Here is a 20,965-nt window from a genome sequence, read left to right as displayed (position 1 = left end):
CCAGTTCAATAGAATCATTGTTGTGTCTGTTGGTGGACGCATCCCTTCCTTTGGAACTAAGACCTCTAGGACAGCTGAGCATAAAGTCATGGGAACAGGAAGCAAAAAATTTTTGCTAGTGGGTTACGAGTGGTTATACTGAGTGATCTCAGTTCCGCCTCCATTTCTTGATTCCTGCGCCCGTGAATCCTGGCTGTGGGAGAAATAGTACCATATATTTGATGCTGATTCAGAACGTATACAACATTCTGGAGAACCTTGTCCCAGCCCTGCAAGATATTGCTGCCTAATTGGTACTCTAACTAAGTCTTCAAAAGGCCATTCTACTATTCTGTCAAGTCAGCTGCTTCAAAATTGTGGGGAACATGGAAATATCAGTGAATTATATGAACTTGGGCCTTTTGCCACATTTCTTTTGCTGTGAAGTCAGTTCCTTGATGAGAAGCAATGTTCTTCGGGATACCATGAAGGTGGATAAAGCATTTTCTAAGTCCTTGGATGGTGGTTTTGGCAGAAGCATTGCATGCATGAAAGGCAAATCCATATCCAAAGTAAGTGTCTATTCCAGTAAGAGTAAAATGCTGTCCCTTCCATGATGAAAGTGGTGCGAGGTAATCATCCTGCCACCTGGTAGCTGGCTGATCACTCCAGGGAATTGTTCCTTATTGGGAATTAGGTGTTGGTCTCTCCTACTAATAAATTGAATATTCATCAGTGATGATAGCCAGGTTGGTTTTAGTGGACTGCTGAGCCCATGTATAACCACTATCCCTGCCACCATGGCCCCTTTGTTCATTAGTTTACCAGTTGGTGATGGAGGCAGCTGGGGAAAGAGGCTAACTGGTATCTACAGAATGGGTCTTCTTATCTACTTGATTACTAAAGTCTTTGTCTTCTGAGATCATCCTTGGGTTAGTAGTCACAGGGAACACAGATATCTTCACATTTTTTGCCCATTCAGGTAAATCTATCTATATGCTTCTTCTCTAAATTTTCTTGTTATTAATTTTCCAGTCATGTCCCTTCCAAGTCCCTAACTGTCCAGCCAAACTATAGGCCACAATCCATGAATCAGTATATAACCACGTATCTGGCCATTTTTCCTTTTAACAAAGGGAACATTGAGATATATTTCTTGAAGTTCTTTCTGCCCACTGGGAGAATATACCTTCACCAATTTTCTTCAAGGATGCCACAGAAAGGAGCTTTTAGGTTGTGCCTGCATATCTGTAAACCAAGTCTGAGGCGTTTTTTTTTCTTCAGTAAGCTGATTGTAGAGAGAATTCTTCATGATGCCAAAAGTACAGGCGGGGAGAGAGAAGATAGTATAGCAGTAGTGTGGACCATAGGCATTTGGGCCACTTCCTCATCTAACTTACTTGTCCCTTTCAGGCTCGAGCTCAGTTTCATATATGCCATTTCTCTTTGATAGTGTAGTGATGCTCTGCACAACCAACTTTATGGCTTGGTGCATCAGACTGTGCATAATTCGTGATGGGCAGCTTAGCTCTCTTTGTAACTTGGTGTTCCATGGTTAAGTATTGAGTCACTATTAAGGCCCAGTAGCAGACCAAAAGCTGTTTGTCAAAAAAAAAATAGTAGTTGTTCACAGGAGATGCCAGAGATGTGCTCCAAAATCCTAAGGACCTGTGTGCTGTGATTCACCTACAGGATCCAATAAAACATGTATATTTCTCACTGACATTTCATGAACCACTGGATCTGCTAGATCTTTTGGTACAAGTGTCAGAGCATCTTGCTCAGTAGCCTGTACCTGTTGTAGAACCTTCTCCTATTCTAAGGCTTCCTCAAAACCAGTAGCCTTTAGGTACTTGGTAAATGGGTTGAAGTAGTATACTCAGATGAGGTATGTGTTGACTTCAAAATCTGAAAAGACCCAGTAGGAGGGGCCAGATGCAACAACTTATCAGTTTTTGGTTGTAGGAGGAGCAATAACTTACAATTTATTTTAGGAGGTATATTTCTCATATCACTAGGACCATAGAAATTTCACGGAGATGAAAAGATACCCTGCAATTCCATTTTCCTGGGCCATGGAGCCCCATCATTTCCACTTCCAAGAGTATATCCAACTATAATGTGTATATATATGTTCATCAACAGATGTATGCTAGAATGTTCATAGAAGCACTTGGATAATAGACCCAAACAGGAAATAATCCAAGTGCCCACCAGCAGTAGAATGGATCAATACTGTGTTACATTCATTTTCATTGGGAGTGCTGTGTAGCAGTGAGCATCAACAATGTGCAGTTACATGCAACAATATTGATGACATAAGGAGCCAGACACAATAGAGTACATTTCACATTACTTATATTTAGTACCAAGCTAGGTAAAACTAAACTATGATGAAAATCACTATAGTGGATGTCCTCATTAGGGAGTGACTATTAAATAGAAAGCATTATGAGAGGAAATTCTAGGGTGCTAGTAGTGTTCTGTTTCATTATCTGAATGCTGGTTACATAGATATGGTAAGTTTGTGAAAACCCATCAAGCTCTGTAGTACATATATGTACATTTTTTTGGGTGTAACAAAAAAAGTTAAAAAATAAAAACAGAGAGACACCTGGGTGGCTCAGTTGGTTGGTTAAGCATCTTACTCTTGATTTTGGCTCAGGTCATGATCTCATGGTTCATGAATTTGAGCCTCACATTGGGGCTGATAGTGTGGAGCCTGCTTAGGATTTGGGATTCTCTCTGTCTCTCAAAAATAAATAAACCTTAAAAAAATTTTTTAATAAAATAAAAATAGAGAAACTTCTTTTAATTTTATGGCTGTGGATATTAGTCTATGACATGAGATAATATCACAATTCTGGGCTTAAGTATGCAACAAATCAATACTAAAATGTGTCTGGGAAGTTCTTCCAAGTGTTTAGACTGAAATTTTTAATTTGATTGAGAGAGACCCCTTGATGTATGCTGACCAATTATGCCACCTCCTGGCTTCTTTCTAGACTGTCACCTCATTTGGCAGCCTCTTCATTTAAGTAATTCCCTTTCAACTTCTGGCCATTTGTCTGTGCCTTTCCTTTAGTAAAAATAGCAAAGCCCCAAGCTAACTAGTGATCGTGTTATTTTGAACATGTAACGGCCTATTTTTAGTCCTGGCATTTAACGTTTTAGCTAGTTTGGCAGTTATCTAATCAGGACTGCAGTATGAAGCTTACTTTTGATGGTCTAGGACCCCTGCTCATTATGATGTTTGACCACTAATAATGCTGATTAGAGGGGAAAAAAAGTGGTGAAAGTGAACCACAAGAGGAATCCAAAAGAGAAGTGCTAGATGAGGTGGTATGGGTAAATAGAAGTTTGAGAATGGTACATCCATGTGAAAGAGGCCTTCAGTAACATCCAGTCCAAGGTTTCTTGATGGGTGGCCCTCTGACCACCTACACCAGAATTACTTCAGACCTGGAAAATTACATTCTCTAGAGATATGGCATAGGAATCCACAATTTGAAGAACTCTCAAAGTGATTCCAGTAAGCACTAAAATTTGATAGCCTTTTAATGATCTGGTCTATTTTGCTTATTTTACATGTAATAAAAATGACTTAGCCAGATGAATAAGTGACTTGTTCATATTCACACAGCTACTGGCAGAATCAGAATTAGAACTTAGCTTTCTTGGTTTTCATTAGTTTGGGTAGCTGTCAAATAAGGCATGTGGGGTAGAGTAGATAGGGCTCTGAGTTTTTCAGCTCATCTATACATAACAGTTTTGCTTCTCTTTGTTTTATACATTGGGATTCTGTATTATATTTAAACAGACACTTTTTTTCTTGTTGATTCGATGTCAAAAAAGATGAAGTTCTGCAGTTAATTGGTTCATTTATTCAATAAGTTCATTGACTGGATGTCATATGTTAGATGAAATTAGTGGTTGGTAATATTGAGATAAAGACATAGTTGTCTTTATGAAATTTGTAATCTCATAAAGGAAGTCACATAGGTAAAACAAGTCCAATAGGTACTTTCACATATGTAGGACTGTGTTGGGATACATAGGGAGATGCTTTGAAGGATGATCTGAAGCCCTCAGAGGCATTCTGAGCATAGGCTTTCTAGGCAGAGGCACCATGATAAATAGAAGCACAGGGGCTTAAAGTATCATCAGGTAGTTAAGGAACTGAAAGTAGTTACATTCGGCTGGAGTTGAGATTGGACTCTGAGAAGATACTCCAAGTCTTTAGTAGGGATCAGAGGATAGATTATGAATCCCAAAATCCTGTATTAGGAAGATCCTGGGTTTAGCTACAGCATAGAGGAGTAGAACACAAAGGAAGGGTGGGTAGGGACATGTGAGGATCTTCTTGCTGGGTGGTTGCTGAGGAGGACAGGGATGAGGAGCACAGCTAGATCGACTCCTCCAGGTTATATGGCTGGAGTTAGAGGCCTTGTGTTGGCTACTGTCAGCCATCTTTGCTGGACTTCCCAGTGGAATGTCATTGTCTGACTTCAGAGAGTAACCTCAGCATGTCCAGGAAGGAGTGTGCTAGGTATTCCTCTTTTTATTTTTATTTTTATTTTTAAATGGCCTCTGGGTTTGTTTAATAAGGGACAGAGTGAAACTATATTGGTTGGGTGTCAAGAGCTCATGCCCCCAGAGACTGGTTATTAATAATTATTGGTCACCTTCTTGTGATATATATGGAATAATCTATTATTGTATTTTTTCTCCAGATATTATAATAAAAACAAATGGCAGGATGTAGCAGCTGTGGCTGAATTTTCACCACTTTGAAGATATGCATGAATGTGAAGCCAAAGTCCATAAAGCAGAATGTCTGCCTGAAATTATATGTAATTCAAAAATCAAAATTCTCTAATTATTTGTGATATATCCTGGTGTTTAAATTCTACCAAGATTCTTATAATTTAGTCTGTAAAGAAACATTCTTCTGTATCTTCTTAAATATGTGTATTTGTATTGTAAAATAAGAATAAATATCTTAAAAGACTGTATACTAACTAGATATGTTAGCTGTTTATAAAAAGCCAAGTACCAGAATACTGTGTAACTTCCTTTGTGTTTTTCCCAAAGTTTATCCTCTGTATGAATTAAAAGTATTAAAGTTGTTGAAGCACTAAAAATGAAAATGCTTATATTACAAGCTATTTTTAACAGAACTTAATTGAAACCACATGAGTGAGAGACCTAATTCCAGGTCTGACTGAAAGAAACTCTATACTCAAGTTTGCTGAAGCAGGGAATGTATAATATGTACAATCAATCATACACTAAGTATTTGATATATTACCTCATCCTCAAACCTTTAGCTAATACTATCTGTAGGATTTTTTGTGTTTGTGTATGTGTGATATTACTTGTTGTGGCGTCTTTACACCGCCCTTCCTAAAAAGCAGTAGCTCTGTTGTCAGAGAACATCAGTTGTATAACTGTTGGTGAAATTGTAACTCTTAATGGTTTATTAATGTTATTATACATAAAAGTAAATAAGTCAAATTTTCAAAGCTGCTTCAATATGAAAGAAAATTCTAAAATCAATGGATTAATTTGAGGTTATGTAACCAGTATAGCATTCATTTTTAAAGATGAGTTCCATGAAGATATTTTTGTAAATTACTTGACAAGGTCTTAAGCAACTAACAAAACTATTTTTAATTTCTATTTCACGTTTCCATCTGGAGGTGAAATACGGGAAAGTTACTAGGAAATGTAGAAAACATCATTGAAGATGGTGGCTAAAACCAAGTTTAGATCTGAATGGTTTTAAAATTTTTTAACGTTTTTATTTATTATTGAGAGACAGAGAGAGAGACAGAGCATGAGCACGGGAGGGGCAGAGAGAGGGGGAGACACAGAATCGGAAGCAGTCTCCAGGCTCTGAGCAAGCTGGCAGCACAGAGCCTGACTTGGGGCTTGAATTCACAAACTGTGAGATCATGACCTGAGCCAAAGTCAGATGCTTTACCGACTGAGCCAGCCAGGTGCCCCTAGATTTGAATTTTAAATCAGTATTCAACTAACAGAACAACTTGGTTTTAAAAGCAGAAATGTGACAAGCAGTGAGGGGAAAAGAAACTCTCAAGTTTATAATCCAAGTGGGAAGGGAAAGGGCAAATTATACTTGATAGTTTCTAATCAGGTGGTAGGTTCTTAGGAGAAAGAATGACACCTGATTCTTAGGCTGGGCCTAGTGGGGCTGGAGGAAATAAGTACTTACTTCGTATTGCTGATAAGGAAAATAGAGTTAGCTCAGAGAGAGGTTAATACTTACACCAGGCTGATGTGAGTTAGAAAGTGCCAGAGCCTGGATCTGAAGGCAGGACTATTTAAATCCACTTTGTTTTATCAGCTAGAGCATAGAGAAAAGTGAGATGGAAGGAGTTGCAATTGACATTCAAGGCTTAGGGGTGGAGGTATGACTTAAAGTATTATTAAGAGAAAGGAAAGTTGAATAAGCTTTAGATTGCTATCTAGAAGATATGAGAAGTCCAAAGCAGATTACTGTTGGCAAATCCTACAAGAAGGTTGTATTCTTCACTTTATATCTGTGGGTAGGTCTCGAGGTCCTTCAGTGAACCTCCCTAGAAGAGCATTATAAAAAGAGTTCTTTTCTGGAAAGAGGGTCTCCATAGTTTTCATCACATTTTCAATGTTGTCTGTGATCTAAAAACAGTTAACAATGGGACTGGACCCCTTACTTCAGTGTATAACTAATATTAATTTCAAGCATTTAAATTTTTCTAATTATACCTCATGAAAAAGAAATCTCAGGTCATAAGTCCCCAGGAAAACAGTTAAAAATGCATGAAAGGGCAGATGTTATGTCATTTTCATTTAGAAATTTTTAACTGGAGTGTTTTTTCACTTCTCCAAGGTGTAATTCATCATGCTTTGTTCACTTGTTAATGGCCTCTTTTCTCATATTGTATATATAGCATATGTGTTTCTATGAAGGATATAATGCCCAGACTTTCCAGATAAAAGTTATCTACAACATCTTCTACTCTAATGTTGCTTTCTGACCTACATTTTATTTTACTTTTTACTTTTTTAAATTATTTGTTTTTATTTTTTAATTTACATCCAAGTTAGTTAACATATAGTGCAATAATGCTTTCAGGAGTAGATTCCAGTGATTCATCCCCTACATATAACACCCAGTGCTCATCCCAACAAATGTCTTCCTCAACACCCCTTGCCCGTTTAGCAATCCCCCACCCACCCACAAACCCTCCAGCAACCCTTTGTTCTCTGTATTTAAGAGTCTCTTATGTCTTGTCCCTTCCTGTTTTTCTATTATTTTTGCTTTCCTTCCCCTATATCCATCTGTTTTGTATCTTAAATTCCACATGTGAGTGAAGTCATATATTTGTCTTTCTCTGACCAGTTTCACTTAGCATAATACCCTCTAGTTCCATCCATGTTGTTGCAGATTCTAACCTGCATTTTAAAATGTTGACCCATTTTACATTTTAAATCCTCCCTTGACTCCTTATGTTCTTCTACATACCCATTCTTCACCCTCTTACACCCAAATTTCCTAAAGAGTGCTACTTTCACACCTATCCCTCACTCCTCAGCACATCCTCCTCCTCCACCTGCCCCCAATACACACAGAGTCTGGCTTCAACTCTCATTCTCCACTGACATTGCTCCCCTCAAGGTTACCAGCCATCTTCTTGATGATAATCTAAGGGGTATTTTTCAGTGTTCATCATATCTAACCTCTCTTTCCCAGCTACTGATAATGCAGACTAGTGCTCTCTTCTTGAAAGCCTCCAGAAAGGAATGACCTCTCTGAAACATTACTCTCCAGACTTTTATCCAATCTCCAGCTCTTTCTCTTCTCTTTCTTCTGAAGGTTCATTTTCCTCTGTTCAGTCTTTAAATTTTGGTGCTTCCATGGGTTCTATTGTAGGGCTTCTTCTAATGTTACACAGTCTCCTTGGGTGATTTCATCTATCTCTGACTTCAGTCACTATCTTTTTGCAGTTGATCTTTGTCTGTAACTGCCATGGATATTGGTAGTAGACATGTGTGGTGATTGTCTCTGCATCTGTCCCCCAAGAGGTTACTTGTCTTTCCTTGTATACCCACAGCATCCTATACTTGCCCAGTATCATAAAGTTAATTGTAATAATTATAATAATACTTACAGTTAATTGTCAAATTCTGTTTTTTTCTTCCTAGACTATAAGGTCCTTGAGTGAAGGAATTACACTTGTTCATTATTATATTTTAATTCCCCTCTACCTCCATCCTAATTGGGTTTTGAATTTCCAAGCCATATGGTTTAGGTTGTATTGATCCCTTCTTAGTTCCAGGGGTGAGCCTTTAATGATTTAAGGAAATTAACATAGCCCACCCAACTCTGGCAGAATGATTGGTTTAGAAATGGGGCCATGGCCTAAAATGATTCTATTGGAATCAAGTTCAGAGGTTTTTTTCTGGAAATTCTGGGATATAGACTTTTTCCTTTTTACTCTTGGATTTTTACCTGAAAGGATTTTACCTGAAAGGAACGCTGCTGAAGCCACCTGTGTCCACACATGGAGGCCTGGGAATGGAGGTCACATAAAGAGATTAGAGTTGTGATAGAGTGATTGGATTCTTGATATCATTGGGGCAGTCCCTGGATGCAGCTGTGCCTGAACTTTCCATCTACTTTAGGTCAAATTATGAGAGTTCATCAGTTTTTTTTTTTTTAATTAAGCTAGTTTAGTTTGGTTTTTCTATCATGTGTAATATAGAACATCTTCACTGCCTAGAGTTGTAGATCAGTGTAACCAAATGCTTACTTGTCATTACTGCATGGGTTCTCATGGTATCTGATATTCAACATACCCCAACCTGAACTTACTTTCCCCCTTGAAGCAGTTCTGTTTTCTGTTTCAGTGCTAGATATCTTCATCCACCCAAGTTATATGAGCCAGGAATTTGGCTATCATCCATAATCCCCCCCTTTCTCTTGTTTTCTCACAGGCAGTCATTCATGAAGTCCTGTTGGTCCTGAATCCTAAAGACTCCTTAGTATTTCCACTCCCCTCCATTCCTATGGCTATTCTCTGAATTCATGGCAGTATTTCATTGGCTGCTTTAGTGTAACAGCCTTACCACTAGATTCTCAACCTTTATTCTTTTATCCTATAGTTAATTTTCCACAATGCATCAAGAAGGAGTTTTCTGAAATGCTCATCTGATCATGTTTTCTGCTGAAAATCCCCCAATAGCTCTTCAGTGTATTCCGAATAAAGTATGATCTTTTGAACTTATTTTACATAATATTCTTAATCTAGTTCAGTGTTACCACTAGATTATATTATATGCCACTGAATTTTTATATTTTCTTTTGCCTGCAGGCCTGCCTGTGCTGCTCCATCTGCCTGAAGCACAACTCCCCCACCCACATCCTCTTCTTTAGCTTCTATTTTAATTTTTAATCCCTATTCATTCCTTCCTTCAGAAAACTCTCCTTAATTCCCCTGAAAGGCTGTCTTTGTATTCCCATAATATCCTGTACTTGTCCACATCATAGCATTTGTCACAGTGTACTGTAATTACCTGTCAAATTCTTTTTTTTCCCCTAGACTGTAAGCTCTTCAAGTGTAAGAACCACATCTTGTTCATCAGTGCGTTTCCAGGTTCTAGCATAGCTGCCAGACACATTAAACATATTATTGTATTTGAAAAATATTTGTTCGGGAGCATGGGTGGCTCAGTCGGTTAAGCATCCGACTTCGGCACAGGTCATGATCTCATGGTTCGTGGGTTTGAACCCCACGTGGAGCTCTGTGCTGACAGCTCAGAACCTGGAGCCTGCTTTGGATTCTGTGTGTCCCTTTCTCTCTGCCCCTCCCCCCAGTCACACTCTGTCTGTCTCTCTCCTCAAAAATAAATGAAACATTAAAGAATATATACTTGTTGAAAAAATGTCATAGAAGTGTGGCATTATATAAAGGGCCTTCATTTTTTTTTTTTTTTTAGTATTTCCTTTTTTAATTTATTTTTTTTTCAATATATGAAGTTTATTGTCAAATTGGTTTCCATACAACACCCAGTGCTCATCCCAAAAGGTGCCCTCCTCGATACCCATCACCCAACCTCCCCTCCCTCCCACCCCCCATCAACCCTCAGTTTGTTCTCAGTTTTTAAGAGTCTCTTATGCTTTGGCTCTCTTCCACTCTAACCTCTTTTTTTTTTTTTTTTCCTTCCCCTCCCCCATGGGTTTCTGTTAAGTTTCTCAGGATCCACATAAGACTGAAACCATATGGTATCTGTCTTTCTCTGTATGGCTTATTTCACTTAGCATCACACTCTCCAGTTCCATCCATGTTGCTACAAAGGGCCATTTTTCATTCTTTCTCATTGCCACGTAGTACTCCATTGTGTATATAAACCACAATTTCTTTATCCATTCATCAGTTGATGGACATTTTGGCTCTTTCCATAATTTGGCTATTGTTGACAGTGCTGCTATAAACCTTGGGGTACAAGTGCCCCTATGCATCAGTACTCCTGTATCCCTTGGGTAAATTCCTAGCAGTGCTATTGCTGGGTCATAGGGTAGGTCTATTTTTAATTTTCTGAGGAACCTCCACACTGTTTTCCAGAGTGGCTGCACCAATTTGCATTCCCATCAACAGTGCAAGAGGGTTCCCGTTTCTCCACATCCTCTCCAGCATCTATAGTCTCCTGATTTGTTCATTTTAAAGGGCCTTAATTTTAATAGAATAGAATAGAATTCTAATAGAATTCAAGGTCAGGATTTCAAACTGATTTATTTTATATTAAAGTAAAAGTTTGATTCCTTAAAAGCACTTATCACAGTATGTAATAACTTGTTTGTTTACTTGTTGGTTTCTTTTTTTTTTAATTTTTTTTTAACATTTATTTATTTTTGAGACAGAGAGAGACAGAGCATGAACAGGGGAGGGGCAGAGAGAGAGGGAGACACAGAATCAGAAGGCTCCAGGCTTTCAGCCATCAGCCCAGAGCCTGATGCGGGGCTCGAACTCATGGACCGCGAGATCGTGACCTGAGCTGAAGTCGGATGCTCAACCGACTGAGCCACCCAGGTGCCCCTACTTGTTGGTTTCTTAAGGGCAAAGGATATACCTGTCTTGTTTGTTATGTACTCTTAGCACCAAGAACATAGTAGGTGCTTGATACACCATCTCTTTTTTTTTTTTTTTTTTAATTTTTTTTTTTTCAACGTTTTTTTATTTATTTGTGGGACAGAGAGAGACAGAGCATGAACGGGGGAGGGACAGAGAGAGAGGGAGACACAGAATCGGAAACAGGCTCCAGGCTCTGAGCCATCAGCCCAGAGCCTGACGCGGGGCTCGAACTCACGGACCGTGAGATCGTGACCTGGCTGAAGTCGGACGCTTAACCGACTGCGCCACCCAGGCGCCCCAACACCATCTCTTTTTGATTGTTTCCGTTAGCATAAAAAATTCTTTGTTATCTTCTGTCGTAAAAAAAGAAACCAGTTTTCCCTCTTCCCATCTCCTCTCACTCATTTTCTCTGCTCCCTATGTCAGCAAAACAGAGGGAGTATCTATACTTGCTTTAACATTTCCTTTCTACCCTTTATTTTTTTGAACTCACTCTTGCACACGATTCCACTGAAACTACTCTTACCAAGATGCCCATGTTGACGAATCTAATGGACACTTAAATTTTCAGCAACATTCAACACAGTTGATCCCTTCCTTCTTTTGGGAACTTTTTCTTCTCTCCTTATTCTTCTCTGCTAGATCCTTCTCTTCAAGGCCTCTGAGTGTTGTCTTTGTTGAATCTTAGTCCTGGACTCTCTTCCACACATACACATTCTCCCTAGGTAAACTCATCCATTACATTATTTTAAATGCCTTCCACATTTATCTTTCTAATCCTGTCTTCTCCCCATATATTTTACTTAGAATCTCTACATGGATGTCTAATAGACAAGTAAAACTCAACATATCCAAACTTAATACGCTTGATTTTCTTCTTCAAGTCTGTGCTTTTCCTGGTCTTTTTATTGGGAAATAACTTCCATTTAGATGCTTAAGGGAAAAACCTAGGGGTTAATCCTTGGTTTTTCTTTCCTTCACTTATATCAGAATTCCTATTAGCTGTATCTCCAAAATAACTCCAGTTAGCCATTATCTGCTTTCACTGAAAATACACAGTAGCCTCCTATACAGTTTTTCTGCTTTCATTTTTATTCTTCTATAATCCTTTCTTCTCAGAATATCGAGTGATCTTCTAGAGCCATTTATTGTCCATCTGTAGTTTTAAACTCCTGCAATAGCTCCCATCACATTTAATCTGTCTTTGTAACCTCTCAAACATCTTCTTCTTCCCAGAGTGCACTCAGCTTCTCTGACCTCTTTTTTTCTTCTTCAAACAAGTCAAACCCATTTCTGCCTCAGAGGCTTTGTACTCTTTCTTCTCTCTGCTAGAATGTTCTTTCCATGGCTCGTTCCTCTTCATTGTTTAGACTTCATTTTAAATCCCACATCTTTGGAGAGGACTTTCCTGACCGTTCTATCTAAGTATGGCCTCCTCCAGATGCTTGCTACCAACTATATTGTTCATAGCTCCTAGCACAACTTGCAAACATCTTGTTTATTTTGCCCCTTCCCACTGAGAACTAAGTTCTCAAGAGTAGGTATTTTTGTTAGTACTGTGTCCTCAGTTCCTACAAGTCTAGACCTTGGAGGTCCTCAAGAAATATTTGTTGAATAAATGAATGTTTTTGTTTTCTGGACTCAAACTACTGCTATTCCCTTAAAAACGTTTTTTTGGGGCGCCCGGGTGGCTCAGTCGGTTAAGCGTCCGACTTCGGCTCAGGTCATAATCTCGCGGTTCGTGAGTTCAAGCCCTACGTCGGGCTCTGTGCTGACAGCTCAGAACCTGGAGCCTGTTTCAGATTCTGTGTCTCCCTCTCTCTCTCTGACCCTCCCCCGTTCATGCTCTGTCTCTCTCTGTCTCAAAAATAAATAAACGTTAAAAAAAAAATTAAAAAAAATTTTTTTTTTCTTTTTTTTTTTTTTAAAGTAGGCTTCACATCTAGCACGGATCCCAGCACAGGGCTTGAACTCATGACTCTGCGATCAAGACCTGAGCTGAGCTGAGATCAAGAGTCAGACACTCTACCAACTAAGCCACCCAGGCACCCCTGCCTTTCCCTTATTATATAGCAGTTAATCATCAGTTGGTTTAAGAGTTTTTAAAACTGAGGTACCCTGAGTCCTTCTATGTATTACTCAGGCAGTTTTACTTGATCATCTTGATTCTGAATGTCTTGTTCTATGACATTATTGGTGAGAACTGAACTTGTTTCATGAGTATTTAGCATAATTGAGGCATGCTTATTAGTATTGTGATTAAAGGAGATAGATTCCAGTTTTATTGCCACCTTTTCCTATATCTGTAACCAGAAGAGAGTGCCCCTGTCTGTTATGTTACTGGAAGCAGGTGGACACAGACCCATAGGCTATTGGGGTTTTGGGGTGGCTGAATCACCTATCCCTGAGTGAAAGTGTAGGCCTTACATCTAACAGTTACACATTCATATAATATTAATGAATAGAAAACAATTACTTTATTTCTCACATTTCCTCCTTGCTGATTATCTAAAGTAAAAGAGCCTACTTTAAGACACCTCAGCCTCTTTGTGGGAAGAGGCAGTGTTAAGTGAAAGAGAAAAAAAAGATAATATACACTGTTACTGAATTTGAAGTTATTTTCAATTTAATCTGCATAATTAAGTATAGTTATGTGTCATAACAAACTTGTGTCATTTCATTGCTTTCTTATTATGTAATTTGAATATTACACTGCAACATAAAGGAAATGTGATGAATGATAGCAAGTTAATTTAGTTTTTTCTGTACCTTTTAAGCATAAATCTAAATGAGACTACAGAAATGAAGTTATTACATGATTAGAGAATACTAAAACAAAGTATCTCTTATGCAAGCAGTCATGTTCTTTCCCTTATTAATATCTATAATTATCCATGAAGTAACTTTTTCCCAAGATGAAAGCACACAAGGTTATTGCATTTAGAAACTTGCTTCTGAGAGGACAAGGAAATACTCTTCTCTCTGCCAGTCATGGACCAGCCATGAGTCCTTTGTGTCATTGGTTCTATATACACAGGTTTGGGTCTGTTTCCACTCTAACTAATTTAGTGTAACTTACTAATATAAAAGCAAAATAATATACCCCCAAATGAATGATTAATTGACTTATAGGATGTGCATATTCTCACTTCTAAATATTGCATTGATTTCATTTTTTGTTTACAAAAATTGTATTCCATATTCACATTTCTTTTCTCTCTTTTTTTTGGAGAAAAATACAGTTAATTCTGAGCAACACAAGTGTGAATCTTATCTGTAGATTTTTACAGTTTAGTACTATAAATGTATTTCTCTTATGATTTTAATATTTTCTTTAACTTACTTTATCATAAGAATACAGTATATAATATATATAAAATACAAAAATATGTGTTAATCAACTGTTTATGTTATTGATAGGGCTTCTGGTCAACATTAGGCTATTAGTTAAGTTTTTGGAGAGTCAAAAGTTATACTTGGATTTTTGAGGTTGCAGTGGTTGGGGCCCCATGCCCCCTGCTCACTTGTTCAAAGGTCAACTCTTTACATAGTTCATTTTGCCTTATTAGAAATCTTTCTGTTTTGGTGCCAGAATCTCAAGGATTATCTTTATACATGTACTGTCCTGCTGTTTTGAGCCTGTATTGCCCAATAAACTATGGGGCTTGGTAAATGAATCTTAACCCCAGAATGTTGTATGTCACCTTCTCAGAAAGACCTTCCCCACTTCCCTCGTTTCATTACTTAGTTCTCATTCAGAAGCTAGTCTAAAATTACCTTATTTATTGTCTCCTCATAAAGAAAGTTAGATATGCCTTCTTTGTTTACTTTGGATCCCCAGTACCCAGACCAAGGACACTTAAGCATTTGTGGAATTAATAAATTAGTTTCTTAATCATCTATAAATAGTGCTTTAAAAAAAAATCTTGCAACAGTGAAACTCATGGTAACCGCTGAAATTGTCAGTCTGCCTACTTGTTTTCTTTTTTCTACAGAAGACCACTTGTTTTAGAGTTTAAACTCTAGCTGTAAATTAGTGGGAGTTGGTAGCCACTCAAGGAAAAGACTATTTTATTTTTCTGCCTAATTAAATGAAATTTTCAAAAGGGTTTTTAAAATCTAGCCTTCCAACCACATACCGGTCATTTACTGACATCCATATTTGTCAGAGAATTTCGTCCCACGGTACAAAAATTTCTATTATGGAGGGGGAGTGGGGAATTAATGCGGGTACTGAAAATTTATTTAGACCAGTTTGATTGGAACCCTGATAAATTTTGGCGTCCTGGGTTTAATAAGACTGTAAGGTCATTTTCAAGCCATGTATTTTTCTTTGGGAAGTGGTTTTCCTCCCATCAAATCCATTTGTGTACAATTCCACTGTAGAATTGCTCTCTCCCTTACGTAATAGACGTTAAGATAAAGCTTAAATCCTTACATCTTGAGTTTCCCATCATTAGCTCTCACAAAAGGCTAATTCCCGGTGTCTGGGTTCGAGGGTTCAAGGAGCCTGTGGTAAACCCTGAAGGTGGCTGCCCAGAGCCCCTGGCCGAGGTCTTCTCTGCTGGAGGTCATGGCTGTGGAGGGTGTCTTGGGCAGGATTCTCCACCAGCCACGCGCTGTCAAGCTTTGAGCCCACACACCTCGCGGCCTGGCGCGGGCAGGCCCGCGGCTCCGCACTCAAAGTCTAGCCTAGGTCGAACACCTTCCCCGCTGAGGGGGCGACCGAACCCGGACAGGCGCCGGATGGAGGTACAAAACCTTGGAGGCTGAAGAGGGAAGGGCAGGGAAGGGTCGATTGCCCGTGGAGCTCTAAGCATCCCGCTTTGTCGTGGGTGCAGGGAGCCGAAGCCTTCCGCATCGCAAAGTCCCGGGCATCGTAGCCTCAGATAGCAGCAGCCAACGTCACGGAGAAGGACCGTGACCCGAGCGCGTTCCCCCTTCACTTCCCCAACCACCTCTATTCCCCGCCCCTCCCCTCCTTTCCGCGCACACCCCGCCCCGTGAGCTGCCACGTGAGGGAATCCACTCGTTAGCCTATGGGGGCCAGCTCCGCCCCACGCCCCCGCCTTGCCCCCTGCTCTGCGCGCCGCCACGTGATGCGGCTCACCGCCAGCCAATGGACGCCGGTCTTGCCTCGCGCCCCGCCCCGCGCGCCGTGGCCGTTTGAAGTGACTAATTTCTGTCATATGACTGAGGCGCTCATGGGGGTGGCGGGGCGGCTCTAGGAGCGGGGGCCTAGCAATCGCCCTAAGGAACAACCCTGATCTGGCCGTGGTCAGCATGGCCCCTACGCTGTTCCAGAAGCTCTTCAGCAAGAGGAGCGGGCTGGGCGCGCCCGGTCGGGACGCTCGGGACCCAGATTGCGCGTTCAGGTAGGGCGCTGCGGGGCGGGGGGGCGCGGAGTCGATGGCCTTGTGGGCTTGGGGCTCCAGATGTGCAGGGGCCTTCGGTGTTCGTGTCCGCGAGGCATTGCTGCGCGGGTACTTGGACCTGGGCCTCAGTGAGGTGGGGCTGGGCAGCTGGGGACTTGTGCTAGAGGGCTAGAGCGAGGTCCTGCCTCCCCACCACCCCTACTGGCCCCTTCCCCTTCCTCCCGGTCTGTTTGTTTATGTCCTGCCCGACTTCCACGCGCGGCTGTGCCTTCCCCACCGACCACCGCGGCCTGAGCGTAGGGTCCACACTCCTTCCTGGAAGCGAGTAGAGTTGGGAGCGGGCTGGGTTGGATCTCAGCCTCCGTCCTCTGGGCCGAGAAGTTCTCCCCTCCTCCTAGCGACCAAGTCGCCCTCTGGGTGTTCCATTCCCCTTGCTTGCTGTTGTGGAGAGAGCTGCACGTTTTGGGCAACCTTCTGAGGGTAGAAGACTAGAGGAGCAAGTAGGCAAGGTGCCATTCTTTCAGGTTTCTTGGAAACGAATACTGGAGGTGTGCAGTTGCCGGAACGAGCGATCTTAGTGTTATCGAAGGAGAAAGATGAAACCTAAGAGGTTATGGTTACTACTGACTGGACTGATCCAGATGAAGCACGGTCTTAGAATTGACCATCGAATCATCCCGTTAGAATTTACCAAAAATAAGTCTAAAAATTGAAAACGATAGCAAAATCTTTTGTGGTATTACAGGCTTTGTTCATTTTTGGTTGCACTACCTGTTGCTGGCAGAAAAAACTTCGTAGAATTGTAAGATTTAATGTAATAGAAACGTGAATTCAAGGTAAAATTTAGTCTCCAAACCTCATTTGAAGAAGAGGTTATGTCTTTCACATAGCCTTCATGCTTGCTGCGGTGTGGAAACTTGTAAATATAACTGGGCTAAATGTCACGTATCACTCAAACCTGGTAGGACAGCAGAGAGCCCAGTTGTTCAGTAGTAGTAGGAAAAAATGAGAGTCTGTTAAATTTTGCAACAGGCAAAAGTTTGAAATGACTGTACCACACTGGTACAAGGTTTTGATATTCTTAAAATTATTCACTCTCTTTGTAATGCAGGTCACATTATTAAACATTGAGTAATACATGTGGAATTGTAGTATTAAATGGAAAGAAATTCACTGACTTTTAGAGGAAGAAAAATCTCAGTATAGACATTTTGGAAAGGTGTTTATTTAGTAAAAGATGTTTTTCTAGGTTTGGGTCTTTTGCACTTGGAAATAAATGCCTTGCCATGCTCATGTAATAACTTTTAAGAAACTTTTCTTTCCTGATTTTCTTTTGAAAGGTGAAAGTGTAGTCTAGTTAATACTCCATTGAGACATCCAGTAAATCAGGAGTCAGTAGAAAGCAGGTTGAGAATATTATAAAGGTGACACTTGATTAGGCTTTCCATTTCTGGGCAAAGATTGACTTTGGGGTACTCAGGTTTCCAAAGGTCTCAAGTCACTCACTCGTGAAAAAAAATTTTCGTGTCTATTTTTAAAAAATGTAAAGCCTACTATATAGTTGTGTAATAGTATTTTAGAGTTGCCAAAGCACTTTCTCATTAGTTATCTCATGTGATATTTCACAACAACCTTGTGAGATAGAACAAGTAGCAATATAGATAACTATGTGATCCTTTTTCCAGTGGAAGTAAGAATTATGTGTAAGCCCAATAAGTGCAGTACAATTTAGAAATGATTGCTTTTAAAAATAAAATGTGTACAAGTGTAAATGTGAGAAAATGAAAACTAGTTAACATTCACACAGCTAGTAACTTGTAGATCTAGTTAGCCCAGGTATTTTTTTTTAAACAACTTCACTGGGCTATAATTTACATGCAATGAAATTGAGCCACTCTAAGAGCACAGTTCTGTGAATTTTTTTATATGTACACAGTTTTGTACTCACTACCCCAGTGAAGTTTTAGAATACTTCCATCCTCAGAAAGTTCCCTTAAGCCTCTTTGCAGTCCATTCTTAAACTATTGTCACTCAAGGCAGTCCCTTATCTGCTCTAATGACAAAAGGTTTGACTTTTCTAAAATTTCCTATAAATGTGATCATATTGTTTATAGCCTTTTCTGTCTGGCTTGTTTTAAATCAGAGTGATGATTTTGAGATTCATCTAAGTTGCACTTATCAGTAGTTCTTTCTATTTTGTTGCTGAGTAGTATTCCATTGTATGGATGTACCAAAATATGTTTATCCATTCACTACCAACTGGCAAACATTTGGGTTGTTTCCAGATTTGGGTTGTGATGAACAATGCTGCTATGAACATTTGTGTACAAATCTTTATGCAGACATATGTTTTCATATCTCTTGGATGGTTACCTAGGAGTGGGATTGCTGGGTCACATGCTAGGTATACGCTTAACTTTTTAAAAACTTGGGGTGCCTGGGTCGCTTGGTTAGTTGGTCATCCAACTCTCCATCTTGGCTCAGGTCATGGTCTCAGGGTCATGAGATCCAGCCCTGCATCCATCTCTGTCCCAACAGCGTGGAGCCTGCTTGGGAGATTCTCTGTCCTTTCTCTCTCTGCCACTCCCCCACTTGTGCCTATGCACTCTCTCTCTCTTGAAATAAATAAGTGACCTTCAAAAAGGAAAGAAATTTTTTTTAAAAATTGCTAAACTTTTCTGAAGTAATTGTACCATTTTATTTTCCCACCGGCAGTGTGTGAAGGTTACAGTTTCTCTATCCTCTCCAAAAGCTGATATTGCTGGTCTTTCAAAGTTTTTTTTTTTTTTTGTATTGTAAAATACACCAACAATATTTACCGTGTTGACCATTTTTGAGTCTTTCTGATTATAGCCATTTTAGTGGATGTAGTGGAATCTTATTGTGGTTTTGATTTGCATTTCCCTAATAACAAATGATGTAACTCAGGTTTTAGAGTAGATTAAAATTTCATTCCAGTATATCATGCTTTCCTTTCTAGAATCCTTTTTTGGTTTTGTTTTGTTTTAGTCAGCTTAAGTTGTTAAATCTGACTTGGACACTGTTAGCCATTGGCAACTAACCATAGTTCAGCGTCTAAGAGTCAGTTTCTAGAGTTAACAATATACAAGGCACAGTGGTAATAAGTCACAGTAGGGCTCTAGGATAGGAGAAACTTGTGATGTGAAGCTTTAGGAGCCTTAAAATATTGTGTGCTTATCTAAGCTTCTTGAGCTGGAGATGAGTGTGAAAAATATCACAGGGATATTATTTCAGTAATTTGTAGAATTAAAACAATAACTTGTTTCATAGTTTGGAGAATTTGGGGAAGAAGTTTCTTTTAGGAAAATGAATAGTTTTATGTTTTCTCCATCACACCACTTTGCAATGGAAGAATTAAGTGTAAGTCCAATAACTATAGTGCATATGAAATGATTGCTTTAATTTAAAAATAAAATTTCTGGGAAGAAGTCTAATTTGGAGAAGAAGTTTGTTTCAGAGCTAAATGTCTGTAGGACATAATTAATGTTTAGTTAAAAAATTCTGTATTTTTGTTTTATTCTTAATATGTGAACTTTTGCTCTTCCTGTCTGTATCAGAAATTCTTACCCTGTTGTAACAATCTCTTAATTGTTCTTTTTTCTGTTCCTCTTGCCTTTCTCCAGACTATTCTCAACGCTTCATCCTTTACAAATGCTAATTCTGATTATGATCAGCATGCAAAGTGTTATAGAATTTAATATCTGCATTACAGAGTTATTTTAAGGATTCAAAGAGATAAGTCATGGTTAAGTACTTAATGCAGTGCTTATTAGCACATGACATTCAGAAACCAGAAGTTGTTGTGCTATGATGATTCCATGTTTATGTGTAAAACCATTCTGTTTGGGCCCAAACTCCTTAAAGTGGCCGTATATTGTGTGGCCTTTGCAAAGTTTCTAGCCTTGACCTTGTTTTTAAATTAACTTAAGGTCATTTTTAAAAACATAGCCATTATTCTATTATTGTAGATATTTCTTAATATTATCTATTCTTAGGCTATATTAATATTTTCTTAGTTGTTTCAGTATGTCTTTTTACAGTGGCTTTGTTTGGATTAGAATCTTTTTTTTTTTTTTTTTAATTTTTTTAACGTTTATTTATTTTTGAGACAGAGAGAGACAGAGCATGAACGGGGGAGGGTCAGAGAGAGAGGGAGACACAGAATCTGAAACAGGCTCCAGGCTCTGAGCAGTCAGCACAGAGCCTGACGCGGGGCTCGAACTCACGGACCGTGAGATCATGACCTGAGCCGAAGTCGGACGCTTAACCGACTGAGCCACCCAGGTGCCCCTGGATTAGAATCTTAAAAGGGTCTGTATATTATATTTGCAGTTACGTTGCTTAAGTAATTTTGATTCTATAACATCCCTCTCACCCTTTTAAAATAGGATTTGTTGCTGAAACTGGGTTATTTTTCCTTTAAAATTTCCCACATTCTTTGTTTGCTTTCTT

At 39.4% G+C, this 20,965-nt stretch overlaps 2 protein-coding genes across 7 annotated transcripts in view; both read left to right on the top strand.

Moving 5' to 3' along the window:
• Nucleotides 1–5,309, top strand: part of MEIKIN (meiotic kinetochore factor) — a 79,281-nt gene extending 73,972 nt beyond the window's left edge. For 2 of the 5 annotated variants that reach the window (XR_006193775.1, XM_042905803.1), the window contains one exon: nt 4,713–5,306. Coding sequence is in view for 4 of the 5 variants with exons in the window: in XM_042905803.1 (XP_042761737.1) it covers nt 4,713–4,744 (32 nt within the window). In the remaining variant the exon portion in view is untranslated. Of the gene's footprint in view, nt 1–4,712 lie in introns of all 5 variants that reach the window. The other 3 variants (XM_042905794.1, XM_042905814.1, XM_042905781.1) reach the window with 3 other exon arrangements.
• Nucleotides 5,310–16,312: 11,003 nt separating this feature from the next.
• Nucleotides 16,313–20,965, top strand: part of FNIP1 (folliculin interacting protein 1) — a 154,679-nt gene continuing 150,026 nt past the window's right edge. For both annotated transcript variants that reach the window (XM_042934488.1, XM_042934481.1), the window contains exon 1: nt 16,313–16,492. In XM_042934488.1, the coding sequence (XP_042790422.1) occupies nt 16,401–16,492 (92 nt within the window). In that variant the 5' untranslated portion in view covers nt 16,313–16,400. The remainder of the gene's footprint in view (nt 16,493–20,965) is intronic.

The sequence above is a fragment of the Panthera leo genome, chromosome A1, assembly GCF_018350215.1.
Source record: "Panthera leo isolate Ple1 chromosome A1, P.leo_Ple1_pat1.1, whole genome shotgun sequence".
NCBI classification, from domain to species: Eukaryota; Metazoa; Chordata; class Mammalia; order Carnivora; family Felidae; genus Panthera; species Panthera leo.
This window is presented reverse-complemented; position numbering and strand designations above follow the sequence as displayed.